The sequence below is a fragment of the Rhinolophus ferrumequinum genome, chromosome 8 (assembly GCF_004115265.2).
Source record: "Rhinolophus ferrumequinum isolate MPI-CBG mRhiFer1 chromosome 8, mRhiFer1_v1.p, whole genome shotgun sequence".
NCBI lineage: Eukaryota > Metazoa > Chordata > Mammalia > Chiroptera > Rhinolophidae > Rhinolophus > Rhinolophus ferrumequinum.
Window position 1 is genome coordinate 552,595 of NC_046291.1, and position 23,424 is coordinate 576,018.

General features: G+C 52.5%; 2 protein-coding genes across 15 annotated transcripts in view; one reads left to right on the top strand and one right to left on the bottom strand.

Moving 5' to 3' along the window:
- Window positions 1-26: 26 nt before the first annotated feature.
- MTERF4 (mitochondrial transcription termination factor 4) lies at window positions 27-21,625 on the top strand. Of its 3 annotated transcripts, none has more exons than XM_033111342.1 (5): window positions 27-177; window positions 1,485-1,953; window positions 3,579-3,763; window positions 4,420-4,729; window positions 21,585-21,625. In XM_033111342.1, exons 1-5 carry the CDS (start codon window positions 157-159, stop codon window positions 21,608-21,610), a joined length of 1,011 nt encoding a protein of 336 aa, XP_032967233.1. In that variant the 5' UTR covers window positions 27-156; the 3' UTR covers window positions 21,611-21,625. The 3 variants fall into 3 exon arrangements, with proteins under 3 accessions (XP_032967233.1, XP_032967231.1, XP_032967232.1); XM_033111340.1 differs by lacking the exon at window positions 21,585-21,625 and adding an exon at window positions 6,091-6,276; XM_033111341.1 differs by lacking the exon at window positions 21,585-21,625 and having other exon boundaries at window positions 4,420-5,043.
- SNED1 (sushi, nidogen and EGF like domains 1) overlaps window positions 7,273-23,424 on the bottom strand; it is a 70,990-nt gene continuing 54,838 nt past the window's right edge. For 6 of the 12 annotated variants that reach the window (XM_033111328.1, XM_033111330.1, XM_033111327.1 and 3 more), the window contains one exon: window positions 21,752-22,977. In XM_033111328.1, coding sequence (XP_032967219.1) covers window positions 22,592-22,977 — 386 coding nt within the window. In that variant the 3' untranslated portion in view covers window positions 21,752-22,591. Of the gene's footprint in view, window positions 7,403-8,557; window positions 10,460-11,252; window positions 11,337-15,343; window positions 15,432-16,065; window positions 16,183-21,233; window positions 21,334-21,751; window positions 23,042-23,424 lie in introns of those variants that run through there. The other 6 variants (XM_033111326.1, XM_033111323.1, XM_033111325.1 and 3 more) reach the window with 5 other exon arrangements.

Genomic DNA, 23,424 nt, shown 5'->3' on the forward strand with positions numbered 1-23,424 from the left:
ACCCGCCCCGGGCCCGCCCAGCGCGGGACACGTCCTGAGAAGGGCCGCCGCGGAACGCGTTTCCCGCGCCGTCGCGCTTGCGAGGGGGAAGGCGGAAGCGGCGGACGGCGGGCGCTCTGCTTCCGGCGCCGGAGTCGCGGTGGCCGCCTTCGCGCTATGGCGGCGCTCGGCCGGCAGGTGAGGCTGCGCCGTCGGCTGGACCCCTGGCGGGTCGCGGGCGGGGGCGCAGAGGAGTCGCCGGCGCCCAGGTGCTTCCCGGCAGGCGGCGACCTGTTGCCGTCGGAGCCTTCCCGCAGGCCGGTGCACACAGCAAGTGCACGCACCTGGGCTGCGGCGCTCGCTGTCCGCTCGGTCAGCGCGCCCTGAGCGCAGCTCCGCCCGGCTCGGCACTAGCCGGGCCCGGGCGTGAATCCGGCGGCGGGAGCGGGTGGGCCGCGGGCGGGGCGAGGCGCGGCAGCCCGGGGGCCGCGAGCGCGTGGGCTTGACTGCCTGCCGGGGGCCACGCTGGGTGACGTTTGGGCGCGCGGGGACCCGTCCGGTTTGCTCCGCGCCGGCCTGGGCCACGGACCACTTTTGAAGTGAGCGGGAATTCTACATACAAGTTGGCTGCCGGACTAAGCTGCATTCTACCTAACAGGGTTGTTTCTGTGGAATGGACTTAGGGCCATGAATCCCGAGCCTAGTAGGAGGTCCCGAGTTTTCACGTGTGGGACCAAGTCGGCGCCCCGGAGTTGGCGTGGAAACCATTGTAGACTAAAGACATTTGAGATTCGGCACCTACGGGAAGTTTCCTCAGAGCTTTGCTTTTCACTAAAAGCAGAAACGGCTGGGAGTGAGGCTGCCGTGGGTCCTCTCTCCCGGGGAGTTTATGGCCGGGAAGGAAAAAAAGAAAGAAGACCACTCGGCACCTGTATAAACAGACAATCCGGCAAACTTTCTCATCGCCCCTGTCCCCCTAGAAACCCGCTGGTTCTTCCCATAAGAGCCTTTTCTCCTCCTCCCTCTCCGTCGTGAAGTTAACGTCCGTCACTAGCCACATAGGGAGCTACGTCTTTTGTTAGCTGCCATATGCACGTTAAGAAACTTGGGGGATTTTTCTTCCTGTGGATCTACTGTCAGTTAAATTTGCAGCCTCCGCCCCCCCCACCCCCCCACACTGACCCTGACAGGGTGAAGGAAACGTCCTCCCCTCCCCCAAGCACTTCACCAGGCGGCACTGAAATAGTTCCCTTCCCCTCAGTTACAGGAGCCCAAGCTGGGAGCCTGCGTTGCTCTGACCTCTGCCCTTGCAGTGCTCTGCTCTCTGTGTGGGAATCTCCTTCTGTGTAGGCTTTTGAAGTTCACGTACGATTTTGCAGATGTCTTATGAAAACAGGTTCCTGTGGGACCAAGGCACAGATACCCTGCTCATCCTGCTTGTACGTCCTGCGGTGCCCGTGACATGGGGCGATGAGGAACTGATGCCCTTTTGTACTGTCTTCCAGGTCTCGGCTTGGTACCACCTGATCCCCCTCACCTGGGCCCGCATGTCTAGGCAGACTCCTCAGAAAAAGATGACGGCTTCCTCGTTGTGTAAACTGACCACAGCCTCCACCGGAGGGGGCCTTGAGGAGGTACCCTGTGTGCAGGACCCAGCGTGCAGGACGCATCTCCCTCAGTGCCTCCTCGAGAAGCAGAGTGCTCCTGTGGACGGAGGGCCCTGGGAGCGAGAGGAGGTCATCACTTCCCTCCTGGACATGGGTTTCAGTGATGTCCACGTGAATGAGTTGCTCACAGTGCAACCAGGTACCCACCCTCAACAGGTGCTGGATATCGTTTCAGAATTAATACTCTTGGGTGTGAATCCAGAGCCTGTGTGTGTGGCTCTGAAGAAAAGTCCTCAGTTATTGAAACTGCCTGTGATGCACATGAAGAAGCGCTCCAGTTATCTGCGAAAGCTTGGCCTTGGAGAAGGTAAAGGTGTAGCTTTTATAGATAGTGCCCAGGGGTCCACGCTGGGGAACGAGCAGCCTCCGTGAGCTGGATTAGGGGAGGTTTCTGGGGAAGGCCCTTGAGAGGACTGTGTGACTTGGTGTGGAGGTGAAGAAGAGGCGTGGTCTCGTTTCAGGCGTTGCAGGACGGGAGGAGGCAGTTGGGTAGCAGGCAGGGACTCTCGTCTTGTTCCCTGGGGGGGCTCTAGCGTCTAGAACAGGTGGGCACGGGTGCTCACAGGTGGATGTCAGTATGCGATATAGACGTGTATAACCTTTGGTGTTTAAATTAGCTTAGGTGGTCTTAGTGCTTTGTGTCTGAGGTTGAGCCAGAGCCATACAGAGTCCCTGGTAAATGCTTGGATTCCAGCTGGGTGTCTTGATTTACTGTGGAACGGGAGATCTTCCCAGATTCCTGGGAAATGGTGGAGCAGCTGTTCCCTCCAGCCGCCACCTCCAGTCCCAACAGAATTCTAGAGAAGTTCATTGGGTCTCTTTATGGGCCCTCTGGAGAAGGGGTTTGGGGGCCCAGGAGGGTCTCCAAGGACCCCTACCCACTTTGACCAGAGGAGTTCCACTGTTCTCTTTTTCACTCTTGACTCTCACTGGTTAGACGTCGGGGGGGAAAGGTTTGCAGACCACGTTTCAGATGACCTCTGCAGGCCTTCTTCTCCAGAAGTAAGCAGAGACCGCCTTGTGTGTTTCTCGGACCCGATGACCTGTGGCTGTATAATCGGAAAGACTAAACGGAACACCTTATGTGCTCTGATTATAAATTAGCAAGCTCAGCACGGCCTTACGTGGCAAAGATAAAGTCTAAACTCCTGAAATTCTGATACATTTTGGCAAGACAGTGACTAATTCAACTGTTAGGAGCATTTCAACTAGCCATTTAAAGAAGTGATTTTAAGTTTCCAGGTACTAACTTTTACCAACTATCCGTAGGAGACCATGTGCCGCACGCAGTTCACCTACCTCAGGCAGTCTCAGTTCACACCAGTTATCTAATGCAATTAACAGGGCATCTTTCACCCAGTTTGGATAAAATATGTGGTCACCCCACTAGGTGGGTCATCAGTATTTGTGCTAGTTGTTACTATTATGGTAATTATTTTCATGGCACTCCTTTTCTTTGAGTTCAGGCCCCCAGGTCTTAGGAATGTTGGTTGTGAGTGGTCCGATGACAGTTTTATTCTGGAAGGAAACCTCAACCCAGAGTCCCATGGTGAGGGACGCTACTCCCCATCTTACTGTCTGACCTTTTCAGGAAATCCCTGTGAAATACTTTTCTAGGTGAGGGCAAGAGGAGGAGACATAGAATATGTATATAAAGCAGGCGCCTTTCAGCTGGGAGGCCAGCGAGAGGCAGGCACGTGGGGCAGGGAGGGCTGCAGAGTCTGAGTGAGGGGTTAGCGGGGAGGTGGGCCGTTCTGGCTCCTCCCTCTCCCCAGGTGCTGCTGGGAAGACCTCTGAGGCCGGCACTGGTTCTGTGGGGGCGGGGGTCCTTATTCACTTTGAAATGCTGGTTTGAGTTGGGTGGGCGCGGTTAGCCTCTTGGTTTCTGGAACACCCTGAAATTCCATACTTGCCCTTTTCTGTGTTCCGTAGGGAAGCTGAGGAGGGTGCTTCACTGTTGCCCCGAAATCCTCACCATGCGTCAGAGGGATATTGCCAACACTGTCAGGGTTCTCCGGGACAAGTGCCTTTTCACCGTGCAGCAAGTAACCGAGATTTTGCACAGATGCCCCTATGTTCTTCGGGAGGACCCCGGTGAGCTGGAATACAAATTCCAGGTGAGGTGGCCGAGAGAGTGGCTGGGGGAGTGACAGTGGGCTTTCCAACTTAGCAGGGGCAGCTGCGTGGGTAAGATGCTTCGCCGCCTGGCAGCCGAGGAGAACGTGTTGGTCTGTCGCTTGTTCATTTCAGATAGGGTCGCTTCTGTGGCTTTTCTGCTGTTAATCCTGAAGGACCCAGCCCTGTTCTTAGGGTCCACACCGGCCTCTGTTTGAAGTGGCTGATTGAAAAGTAGTGAAAACCTTCCGTCTTTCCAACCTGTGTTGCACGTTGGTTACAGAGATGTGAGTGTGACCGTTGTCCTCACTTTTCTGGGAACAATGGTGCTGAGGCGGCTCAGACCCCTGTGTTTCTGACCTGTGGCCTGTTGTCCCCATACTCATGCTTTCTCCTTCCGTCTGAGCAATGGTGGGACTCGGTCTCCCCCTGCAGCGCTGTGCTCCCTGCTACGCTGTGCTCCCTGCAGCCTTGTTTTCCATACGAATTTGAAAATGCTTTGAAAACTGGCAGCTGTCAGACAAACGCGGGCGTCAGAGTTGGGCTGCCGCCGTCCACTAGGCAGTTGTTGAAGGCTTTTGGACAGGTTGGGTCTCCCGTGACTGGGGCGGCAGGTTTCAGGTCTGCAGCTGAGGCCCTGACCTGTCTGTGTCCCCAGTATGCCTATTTCAGGATGGGCGTGAAGCACGCGGACGTGGTGAGGACCGACTTCCTGCAGTACTCCATCACCAAGACCAGGCAGAGACACACGTTCCTGGAGCGCCTCGGACGGTACCAGACCCCGGATAAGAAGGGGCAGACACAGGTCCCTAACCCTCTACTCAGGGACATTCTCAGAGTTTCCGAAGCTGAGTTTCTGGCCAGGACGGCCCGTTCTTCTGCTGAGGAGTTTGAAGTTTTTAAGAAGCTCTTGGCTCGGGAGGAGGAAGAAGAGCCTGAGAACCCCATGCCTGGTGACAAAAGCACAAGTGAGGACGAGGAGGATGGGGACGGGGCGGGGGAGGGGGAGCTGTGATGCCAGTGCCGGGATGAGCCAAGCCCCAAGACGTCAAAGGGTGTTTTAAGTTTCTCGACACTTTTGGGAGCTTCGCTTGGATCTTCTCAGGTTATTTTTCATTCTAAAACTGGTCTTTTGATGAAAAATTATTATCCATCACCTGAGAAGTGGTCAGACTAAGGGGGAGGTGCGTGCGTCTGATGTGTTGTCAGGTTTCTGTTCCTTCGTGAATAAAATACTGACTTGGAGCTGTTAAAATCAGGGAACTCAGTATATCAAAACTTGGTTTTATTTTTTTGTCATGTATGTAGGTGATAATTCATGGCAGTGTGGGGCACGAGGTTCCTTCTGGTTCAAGAGTCATTTTCTGTTTCCTTCTAGTGATGAAGGTAAAATTAGGAGAAGGCAGTGAGGTTTTAGTACATCACAGCACTTTATTTTATGAAAACAAGTAGCAGGTTTTCCACACAAATACTCATGTTTTTAATCCAAAAATATTGCTTCATAATTGCATTCAGTGTACAGCAGAGTAGAAGTAGAGGGAAGTGGGTCAGTGACACGTGGCTTCTTCATGCCCGCGACGTGCTGGGGCAGGTTGCTCTGTCTTTGTGAGAAGCAGGCCTGGCTCCGGCCTCAGGGAACTTTGCTATTGTGCCAGCCCGTGGCCAGCGGGGCACAGCCAGGCCTGCAGTCTGTGGCAGCCATGGATTGCCAGAACGGGGTTCGTGGAGCCATCCTAGCCGCCTCTTCCGCTCACTTCACAGAGGGGCATCTGACACCAGAGGACAGAGCAGGGTCGGGCAGGGTGGGGCCTGGGCTGGGGGGCGGTCTTGGGTCATTCCAGGGAGCTCTCCATGACACCAGAGGGGAGGTGTCATGGGCATCCCCTCGGGGAGCCCAGTGGGTTTGCGGAGTGACTACAAGCGTTGGGGTCAGGGAGTGGAGGTGGATGTAAGCCAGAGGTCACCTCTGACGTGGAGGCCCAGCCCTGGTGGCATGAGCTCTGTGACAGAGGGAGGGCAGGCTCGTCCCAGGACATTCTGGGCACCCCTTCCTGGGGGGACTGGCACAGGACCAGTGCTGCAGAAAATATGTTTGGGGATGTGACTAAAGTTCAGGCCTTGGCAGCATTTTAACAACTACATGAGACTCCTAGCTCTTGGCCTTGTGTTTTGCAGACCACGTAAGAATCGTGCCAGGCAGCCATTCTCCGCTGGGGGCAGTCTGGGTCCCAGGGAACATCTGGGGACACTTCTGGTGGTTAGGACCAGGAGAGAGAATGCAGTTGGGATCTGGTGGCTGAGGCCAGGTCTGCTATTAAATGTCCTGCAGTGCATGGGACAGTCCCACAACATGATGATCCAGCTCCAAGTGTCAGCTGGGCCGAGGGAAACTGCTGTGAGGCCGGGCCCAGCAACGTGCGACTGTCAGTTTGTGAGAACTTCAGATTTAAATGCCTCGTATTTATCATATTTGATTAAAAAGACAAGTAAGTCATTGGTTTTTTTACGAGTTCCTTCCCCTGTGCCCTGGAGTGCTGTTGGTGGGTTTGAACTGTATTTTACTGGGGATTCAGTGCTGACTCAAAAGAATTCATGCTTTTTTCTCCAGGCTCATGTTTGAGCATGGCTACAAAGAGAAGGACATTTTTTGCAAAAGAAAATGCTCAGTGACTCCCTCCACACGTGGCAGTGGCTTGCCAGCAGGAGCAGTTCCAGCTATGGGAAGGTGCTGGGGCGGCTGGCACCGGGTGGTCCCTGCCCGCTGGCTTCGCAGGTGGGAGAGCAGTGGGTGAGCATGCATTTCCTCATGTGCCTATGACAGCCCACGTGCAGCAGGGGAAAGGGACATTTGATCTTCGCTGTCTTTCTTGGCGATGGACAAAAGTACTTGAAAATGAAGACAGTTCACTCTGGGCCACTGTTTTCACTTTTCTTGCATTTTGTGTCATCTAAGTGCCTGACACTCTGGACCTGGGCTGCTGTTCTCGTGCCTAGGTGGCTGGAGTGGGTTCCTAAATGTATCTGATTAGATGGCGAGTTCATCCAAGTTTGGGCAGCAGATGGTGAGCACAGCACCTGGCGGTTGCCCCCTTTCCTTCCAACACAAATAAATGCTTATTTGATTCCGTGATTATTGATCTCCGTGGGTGGACGTGGAGTGTTTTCAAGGACATTAGAGTTTTAAGAAGGAGCCCCGTGATGAAGGCAGTGACTCATTTGGGATGTTTCAGGATGAATGGTAATTCCTTCAGCATCAAGAAGTCTTTACTAGATACTCAGTTTGTAAAGTATCAAAATGGATTAATCGACGGCAGTGCAGCGCAAACTCCAGCGACTGTCCTGGAGAAACCATTGCTGCCGAGGGAAAATCTGAAATGCGTTCACGCTGGCCTCGCTGCTGAGGGGCTTGAGGTTACCACCGAGGTCGGAGAGAGTCTCAGCTACATTCAGTGACATCACTTGGTCATGCCGTTTGCTAGCGATGCCGTAGCTTACACAGACGCGGTGACAGGTCCCAGTGTCGCAGCAGCGGTCAGCAGTACGTGTTTGTGTGCGTGGCTTTCTTGTTCACACAGGTGAGCCCTGGGGACCGGACGTTCTGGAGTCCAGTGGACACTTAATGACATGACGGTTCCTCCTTTCTGAAAATGACAAATTGCATAATACACAGACATATGCACACACGCGCTTAATAAGAATAAAAAGTCTAAAATATAACTCTTCAAAAAATGTTTTTATGAAAGATGAAAGGAGGGGTGCTTCCAGTGGTGAAAAGCTGACTTAGGGCAGAGTCCGTGGGAGACGCATGGGGGCTTATGTCCCAGCTGGGTCACTGTGACCTGCTCCACACGGGTGAGGAGGGCTGGCCTCTTTGTTCTGAGCTCCTCTGCAGGGAGGAGAGAGCTGTGTGCGTGTGGGCTGGCCACGGGGGTCACGGTGAGGTGACAGCGCTCTGCGGCTGGTGATGCTTCGTGTGGACATGCTGGGACCCTGCAAGCCCACAGTGAGTGGTGGACAAGGATCTCACACGTGACCTGGCCAAGCCAGCCCGCGGCCCGTCTTCATTACTCAGACCTGTAAGGAGGAGCCCTGCTGCTAGTGTGGTGCCTTCTAGCGGCGTCAGTGTCGCACTTTGTGACATCCGGGGTCTTTGGTGCCCTGGTGTGACGTGTCGTCGGGGATGCTTTCTCTGAATCAGGCTGAAGCCTGAGTGGGGCTTAGCCAGTGATGGCCATGCAACGTGGCCCCCGTTTTTGTAGATAAAGTTTTATTGGGTCACAGCCATCCCCGTTGAGGCACGTGTCGATGGCTGTTTGCACTGTGACCCAGAGCTAACTAGTGGCCACAGGGACCGTGTGGTCCACAAAGCCCAAAATACTGGGGGGTGGCATAAAAACACGTACACGTGACTTGTGTTCATCTTTCGTTATCGGTATATAGTGAGTGTTACAATTTTAATACAGCTTTTTCCTTTCCTAAGATGTGTATACATTTTTTTGGCGCCTTCTGTATTTACTGCCTGACCTTTACAGCAGAAGTTGTAGAGCAAGTGTGTAAACTCCATCTTAGCACTAATTACCATTTCCTCCTGCACAGTCCTTGATCTGTGTGGTGAGCACTGGCCTGCAGGGTATCTGCGGGAATAACCTGCCAGCAGAGCCTCCAAAGCAGACAGCTGGCTTTCCTTTGTGTCGCCTCCCCGGCCCCCGCCCACCCACCCCCTCAGCCCTCCCCCCATCCCCAACCCTGTCTGCTTGCCCAGCTCGCCCTCTGCCTTGGAAGCTGTGGACAGTTGCTCCTCCTCCACTGGGTTTAAGGTCTGGGGGCGGGGGTCCTCTTTCTGACTTTGGGATCTAGAACTGGTTTCTGGACGTTGCAGAAGCTCCTGGCAGTCGGCCTCGCTCGCCCAGGGCTGACGCGCACGCAGCACTGGCTCATTGACCACAGCACAGGCTGCCCCTTGGGGATACACGGCCTGGGTTACAGCAGTGGGCTGGGAGGTGCAGCGCAAGGTGCAGAGATGGTGGCCGCAGAGGGTGTCCCTGGCCATGGCCTGGCCTGTCTGTCTGCTAGAGGCCAGAGGAGAAGCCGCAGAGGGGACGGGCTCCAGCCAGGACCTTGTCCCCCAAGGTGTCCTTTTCAATGCGATTTTAGACCTCGTCTTTCTGGGTTCTAGAAACTTGGGAGGTTGGTGGAGTGTCCCAAGAACGTCCCGAATCCTTTGAAGAAAACAAAATGGGGCATGAGGAGAATGAAACTGCGCCTTCCTGTTTGTCTTAGTGTCAGGGTCGCTGCCCCAGGCGTCAGAACTGTGAGGTCCACTCCCTTTAACGAGGCAGTGGGTAGGGACGGGTTTGTGGAGGACTGACCACGTCCCCCAGAGGGAGGGAGCCCCCCTCCCCCCACGTGGTGCAGCCCTTGGATCCTTCCTCGGAAGACATGGGCCGTCCAGGTCACTCTGGTCACGTGGATTGGAATGAACTCTTGCTTGGTGTTCTTAGGTGTGTGTCTGGGTATGTGGGTTTCTGTTCTGCCTATTTTGTTTTCTCCGTTGTTTCAAGAGTGGGTATTCTAAAAGCTGATATTTGACAATTAGTTGAAGGTTTCTGATTTGTTTTTATAGAAATGGATTTGCTGAGTGACTTAAAAAATACTCTTTCAGGTAACTTATTGCAATATACATATTTCAAACCCAGATATATCTGTGGCTTCTTCCCCAGTGTGAGATGCTTGTAAGTTTTGGAATGTGTGTATTGGATGCGTGTGTCGGGGGCTTGAGGGGGCGTGATGCCTTTGAGTGGGCTTCACACCTGGTGGTACGACTGCGCAAGGGGAGGCCACATGGCGCTTCCCGCCCCACAGATGTCCGCCTGGTCGGTGGGAGGGGTCCCCCTTTAGAGTCAGCCTGCAGCCGCAAAGCCCTCCTGCTTCTGGTTGGTTGTCAAGGTCTCTGAATACCATTCCTCAGCTGTATAATAACCGTGGCCTGTTTGAAGCTGCCTCCCTCCTGTCCTGCTCACAGGAAGATGGACGGTTCGGCTCATTTATGAACGGGAGTCGTGAGCTGTCCTAGGCTGCCCAGAATTCTTTCATTCCCAGAGACGTGTTGATAAGAACCTGTGGTCAGTGTGACGCTCCTTACAGGCTGGTTTTAACCCACTATCTTCCGAACTATTGTGAAGATTTCAGCAGAGTTTACGTGTGGGGAGGTGGGGTCACATGCAGTTGAGTTGCCAAAAGGGTTTGAGAAAGGCTGGTTTAAACCAGATCAAGTCAGAAAGTTTCTTTCATTTCAGGGTTTCTGAGGCTTAGGGTTCCTGTGTCCATTGGGAATCTCCCAATGAGAGGGCGTCTTCAGGACTTCCCGAAAGTTAGGAGATCACGGCTCCCCATTTTTCCTTCCAGTAGGTGGCCATTCACAGGGTCTGGGAAGCACTTCCTTCGGTCCCCGAGCTCTGATGGAGTGGGGTTCGTCCTCACCCCCAGACAGCCTCGTCTCCACCTGAAGGCTTGCATCCATTGGGACGCCTCACTGTCTGTTCTCACCCGTCTTACCCCGTCGGGGCATTCGGAACCCTGCCTGGGAGTCTGTAATAAGGGCACACACGGAGTTTTCCCTGGCGGTGCTGGCAGAAGGGCCGCTGTCACTGGGGAACGTACCTTAAGATGTTTTCAGTGTTGGACTGTCACTTTGTTTCCTGAAACAAGTAGGGAGAGGTGGTTTATGAAAACCAGACTGTGTCCGCGGGACCCTGGCGCCCCCTCCGCCCGGCCATCGTTCTTCAGCTCACACACAGCCCATGTTGGGGACACCATCACTGTGGCACTGAGGTTAGCATTTCAGTGTGCCCACCTGGCTTGAGGTGCACATTGTGGAATGACGGGGACAGCCCCTGGCTGGACGAGTCATGGAGAGTGAAGGAGGGTATGGGCGGAAGAAGGCCAGGGCTACCCGAGGGGCGCACCCACGGCAGCCACCCAGGTGAATTGCGCACTGCAGCTTCCCTGACACTGAGTGATGCCCCAGTGTGTGTGGTGACTGGGGTTTGGGCTCGACTCTTTAGAAGTATAACATACTCAGGCAGTGCTTTGTATAATGATTCTTGTGACTAGCTTGAACCCTTTGGGGAAAGAACCTGGGTGTGAGCGAATAAAAAGTAAACAGATTTGCTCTATTTGCAGCCAAGTATTTGGGCCTGTTGATGACGCTCTTGCTTCCCAGTTTTAGCACCAGGTACTGTGTGCACTCCTCAACCTACCCTGCGGCTTCCAGCACCCACCGTGCCTGGCGATACCAACCGTGTTTGCTCACATGTGCAGAGTTTCTTAGAACATGGCCGTGCAGGGCAGCCCAATGGGCAGACATACAGCCTGGCTCAGCCCCCAGCCCTGCGGCATCCACAGCACTCCATCCCCAGGGCCACCCTCACCCCAGTACCCTGTGAACTACAGGACACAGCATGCCCCTCCCCACCCCCCACGAGATGGCACCTGTGCAGGGTTTTCTTGATACTGGTGCTCTCACAGCTCTCTCTGAAGCAGATGTCTTGGTGCAGTTTGTAGACTCGTTTATACCTGTTGCAAGAAAGCTCTGTAAAGGCCAGACCTGGAGCTGCTGCACCCAGGCCAAGTGTACCCACAGTAGCAATGAGGGTGTTGGGGGAAAGGCCTTATTTCTCTAATAAAACTTAATCTCATAGGAATGTACTAAAATGCCCCACATAAAAATCGTGTGATTTTTAAAAATTATCTTTACCAAGGTGTGATTTACATTAAATAAGATACACCCCATTTTAAGAGTACGTTTTGAGGAGCATTGACAAAGTCAATGATACTAAGAGAGAACACGTGAAATTCTGAAGACAGGTTCTGCTTGGGGCAGACCACCCAGCCCTGAGGCCTTGAGAGGCTGACCTCACTTCGTCGGTGGGCAGTTCACGGAGAAGTTGGAGAAGCCTGGTAGATGCAGGTGTGAGATGCTGGTGGGTAGTGTGGAGCAGGAGACCTGAATTCAAGCCCTGCCTCCTGTTTACTAAGGAGTCTGCTTTGCGCACGGCTCTGAAACTTACGCCTCAGTTTCGTGTGAAACGGGAATTATTCATGCCACCTCTGGCCAATTTGTAGATGATAGTGAATGGGAAAGTGTCTTGGTTCTTGTTGATGCCCTCAAACGTCAGAGCTCTTGAAAGAGATCCAGGGACTTTGAAGGCAGAGTTCTAGCTCCTGTGCTCTGTCTAGAACCTTTGGATTTAGGCCTCTGGTTAAGACTTCCGGCCATCAGGGAGTAACAGGATCGGAAATTAACTTCCCAACACAATAACCAGAGAGCTGGGCAAAATATAAGTAGTAACTCTTTTCAGATGTTAGAAAACAGTGCAAAACTGTGATCCCTGAGAGAAGGGAAACAAATGAGATGAGTTCTGCGATTGCCCTGGACTTCAGTCTGGAGGCACCTTTTGGACTGCATTGCAGGGGCCAGGGAGAAAACAGAGCTGAAGAAACAGATTGGAGTTGGGAAGGCGGAGGCATCTATGTTTGTGAGACAGAGTCCTGGAGAGGAGGGGGGTAAGCAGAGGATGAGCTTCAGAGATCTGGACAAGGGTCCCCTTGAAAAAGAAGCTGTACATTCATAGGGTAAAACCCCGTGAGGCCGGGCAAGAACTACCAAGGAGGTGAGTGAGTCCCAGAGCCAGAGTGGAGAGGTCTTGATTAATAACAAGCCATTCCATAGAAACAGAAACCCCAGAAAGGCCAGGCCCTAGAAGTGGGACAAAATTAATCCCAGAATAAAGGTGATGCTGAAGTCATCCTAAAACAAGCCTCAATAGGATCAAACTGAACTTAAATAACTACATTGCAGAAAAAAATAATGAACATTCTTGAAAAGAATACAAAAAATAAAAATCCAGCATGCAGTAACAAAGTTTACAATATCCAGCATCCAACAAAAAAATAAGACATTCAAAGACGAGTGGAAAGAATCAAGAAAATGTGACTCATAAGCAAGGAAAGAAAATAAAAGAATAGGAAAACTCCCAGAAATTAGGTCAATCACAGAAGCAGCAGATAAGGACCTTAAAAATTTGTTCCATGTGTTCCGTGATCGAAAGGAAAACATAAACAAATAGAAGATAAATGGAGGAACTAAGAAAGAACAAAATGGAGCTTCTAGAGATGGTAAAAACATAGTATCTGAAATGAAAATTTTGCTGAATGGGATTAATGGTAGGTTAGACACTGCAGAAGAAAAGATCAGTGAACTTGAAGGCATAGCAATAGGATCTATCCAAAATGAAGTAGAGAAAAAGACTGAGGAAAATGAAAAGAGCCTCAGTGACCTAATGGACAGTATCAGTCTAATACATGCATAATTAGAGTCCCAGAAGGAGAGGAGAGAAATGAACAGAAAAAAATATTTAAAGAAATAATGGCCAAAATTTCCCAAATTTGATGAAAGCTAAAAAGCCAGAGATACAAGAAGCTTCATAAATTCAAGAGAGTAAATACATACACACTCACAACTCTACGAAAGGATATCATAGTTAAATTTCCCCAAACCAGTAATAAAGAGAAAACAAAAGCAGCCCGTGTGGGTGGGGGACACATTTCATATAGTGAAAGAAAGATAAGAACGACTGCAATCTTGTCTGAAACCATGGAAGCCAGAGATAAAAGAATGACGTCTTTAAAATGCTGGAAGAAAAAACACATGTGTCAACCAAGAATTCTATATTGAGCAACTATATCCTTCCAAAAGGAAGGTGAAATGAAAACCTTTTCAGCCAGACAGCAGGCAGAGAGAATTCATCCCCAGCAGACCTGCACTACAGGAAATGTTACAGCAAGACCTTCAGGCAAAGGAAGACGGCACTCAGAGGCCCACGTACCAGAAATGGCAGCCACGCAAGTAAGTACGACTGCACTCAAGGTTTTTAAAGGTGATTGTTGGGAGGAAAAACAACATATTGTGTGGTTCAGAGCACGTGTAAAAGAACACGCCTGACAACAGTAGTCAGTGTGAGGGCACGCGGAGGCTTGCTGCCGTAGGGGTCTCCCCTACGTGATGTAGTTAAAGGTCTGTTGTGACAAGCTGAAGATGAATATTGGAAATCCCAGAGCAGCCACAAAAAAAGTTAAACCAAAGCAGTATAACCAGTGAGCCAACAGTAGAGGTAAAAGAGAATATTAAAAAATAATCCAGAAGTAGGCAGGAAAAGAGAAAAATGTAACGAAGATCAGATGGGGCAAATGGAAAACAAATAGCAATACAGTAGATTTGAACCCAGTGACATAAGTTATTATATTAAATGTCAGTGGTTTCACTACTCCAGTGAAAAGCAGAGGTGGCAGACTGGATATACAGCAAGGCCCAGCGTGTGCTGAGTGCAGGGGGCTGCAGAGGGAGGATGCGAGCTCTTGGCACGCAGATGTCGGTCGCTGAGGGCTGGTCAGCTACCCGGCCTGAGGCTGGTGGCTCCTGTGGCTTCGCCTGCCGTTCCACAGAAGCCACGTTCGGGTGGCCTGCAGACGTGGAGTCCCAAGTCCCAGTGCGGCTCGCTCTGTCCTGTTTCCCTGCTTTGTGTGAAGCCCTGTGACCTTGCCTGCCTACATCTGATCCAGAGTGACCCGAAGCCTGTGATCCTACATGTCCCTCTGCTCGGCATCCTCCTACTTCCTCACGTCACAGAGAACACATGCCAGAGTCCTCCCACGGGTCTTCAGGGCCCCCTGGCATCCCCCTGTCCCTAGCCCTCACTCAGCACCAGCCCCACGTGGGCCCGCCCCTGGCGTAGACCTGGGCAGCTGACATGCTGACTCTGGATGTCCTTCCCTGAGATACCCCTCACCTGCTCCATGTGTGTTAGGTGTCACCTTTCCCACGAGGCTTACCTGACACCCTGTTGAATGCTGCAGCCAGCCCATTGCCTGCCCCACCCTGGGCTTTCCTGGCCCCACGTGCTCATCTCTTTAGTACTGACCGCCTTCCAGCACTGCGAACATATACCGTGTGTGCTTCCTGTGTCTGGCTGTCCCCTCGCCTAGAATGGAAGGGCCCGAGGGCAGGGCTTGGGCCTTTTCTGTTCACTGGCACGTGCTGAGGGTCTAGAGCTGTGCCTGGCACATAATAGGTGCTCATATGTCTTTGTCCACTAAAGAGATTGTAAGTGGGACCCCACATTGTAAGAAAGGTCCCAAGAGGGGCGGTAGGCAAACTGTCGCTCTGAAGCCCGTTTTACAGAAGGGAAATCTGAGGCACGAGGGCCCTGTCATCACTTAATGGCAGAAGCAACACTCAGCTTCTCATATGCTGTTGTTTCTTTTCGGGGTCTCTGAGGTAGAGAGGAGCAGACCCTGCCATCAAGGGAAGCGGGGCCGACTCCGCCAGAGGGGGCGGGAGCCAGGCCTCCTGCGCCTCTGCTCCCAGCTGCACAGACTTCCTTCTGCCTCAGTTTCCTACTGTGTCAGAGCACGCCGCTCTGTGCCTGCCCGATGGTGTCCTCAGGGCCTGAGGATGGGGTGAGCTGCCGTCTGTGGAAGGTCAGGAACACAGCAGGCGCGGTGAAGGTGGAGGAGAGACTTACACGTGGTGACAGACGCCTCCTTCCCAGACCGGCAAGGACTTTGTCTCCGAGAACAGCCGTGTGCAGGGCTGGGGCACTTTCTTACAAGCTGCGGCACAAAGGGGAGGGCCGTGGCTCAGGGGAGCGGGGGCCCAGGTGGCACTCTTCCTGCACCCTGGGGGTCCCGGCAGCTGGTCTGGGACTGCGTCCTCAGCAACTGGGGGCTGCTCTGACTGGGGTCCTTGAAGCCTGCAGGCTGGTTTCCCTCGGGCTCACCATAGTCTTGGGCATGAAGGGCCTCAGGGTGGTGTCGCTGGCTTGGGACTTCTGGCCCCCCACCTCTTGTCCTCAGTCCAAAAGCCGTAGCAGGAGCCCGTGGCCTTTTCCCTCCCACCTCCACATCCAGCCCCTGAGCCACAGGAGCCCATTGCACCCCCCTGTCACTGAGGGGGGCTGTTGCTCTGCCCTTGCTTTCTGAGTGTCCCCAGACCCCGCACTTCCCAGGCAGCACCTTGCACCCTGGCACTTGGGGGCAGTGGGAGGCCCAGTGGCTCACTGCCCACCAGCCTCCCTACCTGTGCACTTGGACATCTGGGCACCGAGGCTGGGCCCCCATCCTGGCACCACACGGTTTGAAGTCCTGTGGCAAAGCCAGCCTGGGCCAGGGGTGTTGTCACAGCCTGCTGTACTAGGGTCTCAGGCGTCCCCGGCCCAGACAGATGAAGGCAGTGCCCCCGACTTACCGAGCTCACAGCGTCTGCCTTTGAACCCCGGGCTGCAGTCACAGGTGTGGGCGTCCACGCCTGGCACGCAGGTGCCTCCGTTCTGACAGGGGTTTTCCGAACAGTTCCCAGGGGCGTCTGCAAACAGGCCGTGAGTGGTTAGTCCCCTGGACCCCAGAGGAAGTCCTCGTAGCATCGCCATGTTGCAGCCTCCTCCTGGTCCCAATGCCGCTGTGCCCTCGAGGGGGTCCCGTTTCAGGTGGTTGGAGAGAACAGAGGTGAGAAGACTGGCCTCGGCAGGCCTGGGCCTCCCCCCATGACCTTGAGGGGCAGGGGCAGGACCGCGGTTTTGCTGGGACCCTCAGTGCTGAGCCCCCCATGGTGGAGGAGCCTCATCTCGCAGCTTAGATTGTGGTTGGACTCTGGTGGCCTTCAGTACAGACCCCCAGCCCCGCCCTGGCCTGTGCCACCCCCTCCCCACGGTGCTGCTGACTGTGCCCTTGCACAGGGTTTCTTCTACTCAGAATGCCAAGGCTGCCCTTCGACAGCCCCACTTGGAATTCCCTCCTCGCCCTTCGATGCCTGGCCCGTCCCCAGGCCACCTGTATCCCCCAGGTGGCCTCACAGCCCCAGTCCAGGCAGCCCTCTGCAGGGCTGTGCTGGCGCCTGTGCCTCTGTGGGCCGCTGTCTGCCTGTGTGCCCGACAGCTGCTCACCGTACTGCTGGCAGCTAGAGGCAGGGTGCTCAGTGGCTGCCAGGGAGGGGCGGCCAGGCCTTGCCCTCTTGGGGTCCACAGTCCTTTCTTTTTAGCTTTGTCAAGATATCTATTGTTTTCCTTTTCAAGTTTAAAAAGTTAAACACAAAAGAGTAAGCATTGTGCGTCGCCCACCACCCCCAATACCGGAGGGCCAGTCTCCCCTCCGCCGTCTAACGCAGCCCCCACCCAACCTCCTCGTGCAGTGCTCACGGGGCCGACCCACCATGTTCCCGGCCCCCCCCACCCCGGCCCTCCTGGGGGCTCGCAGTGATCCTTCCTCACTGCCCTACTTCACGTCTCTTCTCCCCTCACTCCTCAGGCTTCCCTTGTCTTTCCTGAAGTGCTGAAGGTGACTTGCGGGCTTTTAAAAAAAAATTTTATTAGAAAAAATGTCAAACCTACGACATGTAGACTATGAAGAAGCCCATACGTCACTCGGCTTCAGTGGTTATCAACATTTTGCCACTCTCGTTCAGTTGCTTTCCATCTTTCCATCTCCCTTTCTCTCTCTCGTTGAAGAACTTCAAAGCAGTTCACAGACACTGTTTCTCTGGGAATCTGATACGTATCTGATACATAAAGACGTGCACATTTCTTACAGAAGCGTGGTGCTATTACTACAAAATTAGCAGTGCAGCCTGAGTATCGTAAGTGGTCGCAGTCCACCTTCCATCCCCCATCATCTTAAAAGTGTCATTTACAGCTGGTCGCATCTAAGTAGCAGGCAGAGGCCACAACTCACCATAGTGGGAGGTGTCTCGTCTCGTCTGTCACTCAGTCTCCTTCCCTTCTACATTTACTGAAGAAACGAGGTCGTTTTTCCTGCAGAGTCCTCTCCTGGATTTGACTGCTGCTTTTCTGTAGCATTAACTGATTCCCCATCCCTGTGTTCCTCAGACACTGGTAATTAGAGAGAGGGGCTTCCGATGGCCTTTACGGGACTGCTTCCCGGGTGGAGGTCATGTGCCCTTCGTTACATCGTGAGACGCGTGATGTCTCCGAGTGGGTTAGTGACAGGGTCGTGCCCCGGGGTCTGCGTCGGCAGCCTTGTTAGTCCAGAGTGGAGTTCTCCTAAGCTCTGTGCCCCTGATACGGATCCAAGGTCCATCGTCTGTCTCCCCAGGGCCAGAGCTACAGCTCTGCCCTCCTCCGCTGTCACTAGCCAGCGAGTCTTCTGGGAAGACCTGCTCTCACTTGGTCACCCGGAAGTGCTGTCTGCACAGCCCAGGCCAGATAAATGCTCCATCCTTTCCTTGTGTACTTGCAGAATGAGTCGGTCCCCACCTCGTGGTTCTTTTGAGCTTCGTGATGGATTTCTGTGTATTTGATGAATTTCTGTCCATTGCTTCCTTAGTTTTCTTGATGCTCAAATGATCTCATCTTTGGCCAGCGGGACCCCTTTCAGGTTGGCTGCCCTGCCCTTTCGACACAGTCTCAGTTGTTTCTGAGAGCTTGCTTGCCCTTTTACGAGTATGTCCTGGGCTTGTTTTGTCCGTGTTCTGCTTCAGTCTTGGAATCAGCTGTTTCTCCAAAGACCCCGGTTCCTTTTGGTGGAGGGTGGTCTCTGGAGCCCACAGCCTGAGAAACGGAGGTGCTCACTGTTACGGGGGTCTCAGTGCGCCAGGGCTTTTCAGTAGACAGAATGAGGAAATTAGATTTAAAAAATAAAGATGAACACTTACGAGTTCATACCAGTATTTCCAGTTCAAGTTAACAGTTAAACACAAAGGAAAACAGGGGCTTTCCTTCTTTGGTTTTGTGTTGTATCTCATTGTGCTGAAAATCTTGGTGCCATTAACACGACTTACCCCACAATGTACATGTACTAGTTTTAAAAGAACAGTATTTTAAAATAGTGTTTAAAATAACCAGTATTACTACTAACACTAAGATCACTGAGTACAGCTTAAAATTTCTTGGCAATTCGTTTTATCCTTAGAATATATCCCACTGGGAGTGAATAGTCAAATGCTGTTTTTAAAATCACTTAAAATGATATATTTTTTTCCCTGTGTGGTTATGCCATCAACATGATAAAAATAAGTTTATTTTAGTTTGCTTTCAATATTAGGTGTTGCTTTTTTTGAGGTGTCATTTAAAAAATGTTTTATTGTATTTTAATGTACTATAAAGGCATACATAGTCAGAGAAGTCTAGCGTCCATGTCCACGCCCGTTATTTCCTTGTTCTTGTTCTTTCTTTTCTTATATAGTTAATACTTTTTACTAGTTTTACTTTTTAAATATAGAAAATAAGTAAATATATTCATATTTCTCTTCCCCACTTTCCTACACTGAAGAGATACAAAAACACTGATCTGCACCTTACGTTTTTAAAGCAGCTTTGTTGAGATATAATTTATATACCATACACTTCACCCATTTAAAGTGTAGAATTCATTGTTTTTTTTAGCATATTCACATACATGTGCATCCATCAATGGGCCGTTTTAGAACATTTTTATTACGTCAGAGAGAAGCCCCACACCCTTCAGCTGTCACCTCCCTACACCTCCACCAACCCCTCCTCCCCCCCGCCCCGGTCCTAAGCAACCACTGATCTCTTTCTGTCGCTATCGATTTACCTCTTCTGGACTTTCATGCGAATGGAATCATATTATATGTGGTCCTTTGTGACTGGCTTCTTTCACTTAGCTTTATGTTTTCAGGGTTCATCTATGTAGTAGGCTGTCCGTAATTCTTTTTATGGTCAATTAATGTCCCACTGTGTGGACAGACCACATTTTGTTTGTCATTCGTCAGCTGGTGGACGTCTCAGTTGTTTCCACCTTTTGGCAGTTGTGAGTTGTGCTTCAGGAACACTTGTGTCCAAGTCCTTGTGGGGACACATGTTGTGGGCCGTTACCAGAGCGGAACTGCCAGTCTCACGGTGACTGCTTTAATTCTTCAGACTGTTTCTCTCTGAAGTGGCCACAGCATTTACATCTCAGCCACAGTGTCCGAGGCTCCTTTTCCCCACCTCCTCTCCAGCGCTTATTGTTACCTGGCTCTTCTTATTGTAGCCTCCCTTGTGGGTGTGAAGTGGCATCTTGTGGTTTTGGACTATTTCCCTGATGGGTAATGATGTCCAACATCTTTTCATGGGCTTGTTGGCCACTCTTGTATCTTCCCTGGAGAAATGTCTATTCAGGTCCTTTGCTCGTTTCTTAACTGGGTGTCTTCTTCTTATTATTCAGTTGTAAGTATTCTTTATGTATTTTAGATACAAGATACTTTTCAGATGTATGATTTGCAAATATTTTCCTACTTCATGGATTGTATTTTCACTTCCTTGATGGTATCCTTTGAGCACAAAAAGTATTAAATTTTGATGAAGTCCAATGTACCTTTCTTCTTTTGTTGCTCACACTTTTGATGTCACATCTGAAAATCCTTTGCCAACTCCAAGGTCATGAAGATTTACCCGTGTTTTCTTCTAAGAGTTTTATAGATTTTGTTCTTACATTTAGGTCTCTGATCCATGTTGAGTTCATTTAGTGTATGGTGTGAGGTACATCCTTGTGTATGGTATGAGGTTCATCCTTTTCCGTGTGCACACCCAGTGGTCCCAGAACTGTTTGTTGAAAAGGCTCTTCTTTCCCTCATTGACTGGACTTGGTGCCAGTTGCAATCACCTGGCCACAGACGTGTCGATTGATTTCTGGACTCGCAGTTCTGTCCCACTGACCTAGGAGTCCTTCCTTGTGCCAGTGCCAGCCTGACTGGATTACCATTGCTCTGTAGTAAGTTTTGAAATGGGGTATAGGAGTCCTCCTACTTTTTTAGGATGGTTTTTGCTATTCCGGGTGAATTTTAGATGCTGTACACAACAACTGTCCAGAGACACTTTACCATGATCTTGCGAGCGTGGCCGTGTGAGCCTGTGTCAGCCACTCTTGCCCTCCCTCCTTGGGCCCAGGCTGCAGAGACTTGACTGACATTCCTGACGTTCCTGACAGCTGGGACCCTAAGCCAGCAGTGCACGCAGCAGTGGGAGTTTTTACCGGAGCTCCGTCTCTGTAGTCTCACCCTACAAAGTGGTCTCCTGAATCCTGAGTTTATCGTGGCACACATTAAAATAAATAAAACCCGACTGGAATAGGAGTGGGCAGGGAGGAGAAATGACAGAGCAAAGAGGTTTAGGTTCTGCCCATGCCTGCTGTTGCCTGGACATGGTGACTGCCTGCCTATTTCTGGGTGGCAGCTACCCAGACCACCGGGGTAGGTGTCCAGGGATCTGGGTTGTCCAGAAGCCCTGCTGGGGTGAGAAGTTGGGGAAAACAGGAAGGATTTGAGTAGCCTCAGTGCTCACTCCAAACTCCCAGGATGACAACCTTAGGAACCCTCCTTCATGAGCTTCTTCTGGGGGATTGAAGGTGTGGCCTTGGCCTGGGGAGTTGCTTGGTGAGGAAACGCCAGTTGGGAGTGTATGAGCCAGTTGGGAGTGTTAATTGGGTGCCTGGAACACTGTGGATCCTCCTTTCCTTGAGAAAGAAAAGTCTTACAGCTTCCAGAGGGAAGGAGCAGGTTATCCTACAAGGAAACAAGACCAAGATTGACACCCAGTGACAGCAATATGGACAGAAGATGACAGTGGACTGATGTGTGAAGAACTGAAGGGGAGAGGAACTTTGAATCTTGAATTTTATATCCAGCCAAGTTGTCCTTCAAATTTGAGAGCCAATGAGAGTATTTTCAAGCATATAGGAACTCAGGAGTTTGGCCATGTAAAATCCCAATGAGTGTCTTGTGGACCTTCACCAGCTGATTGTAATCTTTTGCAGAGGACCAAGAGCAGCCAAGGCACTGAAGGTCAAGGGAGAAGACTGGCCCTGAGGGACGGCATGCCTTAACAAGGATACTGTCGTGAAACAGTTGGTGTTGGCACAAAGAAGGTGAAGCCACGGGAAGGAGTGAGGCCAGAACATTTGCTTGGTACCAGTGAGCAGATGCTCGACCGTGTTGGCACTCCAGAGATGCAGATCAGAGCCCAGGAGTTGTGTCATACCCGCTCCGCTGGCAGGACCTGCGAGCCTGGCACCATCAGGTTCTGGAGAGGCTGGGAATCACCCATGTCCCTGACACAGCTGGAGGGCATGTAACAACGTAGCCTTCCCATGTGGTTCAGGGGTTCACACATCCCTGCCTAGCATTTCCATTTTCACACACTTGTGTGATGTGTACAAGGCCGTCAGAGTGGCAGTGCTGACACCCACCGAACACCCTATGTGCTCCCAGGCAGAGTGCAGCTGAGGCCACGCAAATCACCCGCGGACTTGATGCTGCATAGTGACAGCGAGTGAGCTGCAGCTGCACGTACGGCACCGACTGACCATGGCGCAAAGACGCTGGGCCCAGCATGACGCTCACCTGGTCGCGAGACCCACCATTGTTCAGACATACGTGGAAATGTGCCAACCTCACTCCCCCTATCGTCCTCCCCGACAGAGCAAACGGACGATACACACAGGGAGTGTGACAGCAAGCACAGTAAATTACTGTCTGCGTCCTGGTTCCTGGTCGGGGTCTAGACCGAAAGACCATTATTTCAGCAAAAGCTAACTAAGCAACTCCATAAAAGGGGCTAGTATGGCCCAGTAACGAGTGTGACAGGAACCAGAGGCCATGACTCATTCTGCACAGCTGGGGCCACTGAGGACTTTCTCTGTGATCACCTAACATCATCTCGTCCCCCGCCCAGAACATGCACACCTCACGCTGGCCAACCCTGCACACTGCAGTGCCAGCGGGGCCAGCCCTGGCGCCAGCTTGAGTCTCCTTCACAAGGGACTCAGGAGAGGCCATTGGTCAGTTTTATGAAACGAAACATTGAACACTGAAAAGGGCTGACATAACGCAAGCCCTCTGATGACTTTATTTCACTTATAAAACAGCAGCGATGAGTGTCTCGCCCAGCACCATGACAGAATCGTCCGCCTGCTGTCTCTGACCGCAAACCGGCCCTCTCGGAGGCCGACGGGCTGCGGGGTTGCCGTTGGCACGTGCACCCTCTGGCAGGTGCCCTGGAGTGTACAGGTGTCCTGGGGACCCTGGGGGCCTTCAGGGAGCCGTGCCCTTGGAGATGGCATGCTGGGCACTCGGCTCCCCCTTCATCAAGTGCTCTGCCTTCTCTGGGATCCGGGTGATGGGGGAGCCCAGTCTGAGCCTGTGGCCGACCTGGGAGAAGGCCACGGGGTCCTGGAGGAACTGTCCCCAGGGGGACGCGGCCTTGAGGGTTAGACTAGAGGAAAGGCAGAGCAGTGTCTGGACTGTGTACGGAACATGTGCATGCCTGTTTGCGTGTCCAGAGTGGGCTGCCCTGTGAGAACGCCTGCAGATTGCACTAGCCGTGATTCTCACCGGGCAGAGCACCACGCTGGGGACAGTCCAGGCCCCGTGTAGCCCAGATGTCAGCAGGGGGCCCCCCTCAGCGGCCGCCCGGGCTCCTCCACCGAGTGCTGCCCTGCTCAACATGCCCCTCCAGGGAGGGGCCGGCGGCGGGCAGACCTGGGTGGTTTGCGCCTGTGCCATCCCCAGGCCGTCCCGTCTGTGAGAGGACGGGGTGCCGCTGCCTCCATGGTGTGGCTCACCCCAGCTTTCCAGGGTGGGGCGTTGGGGCTGCCC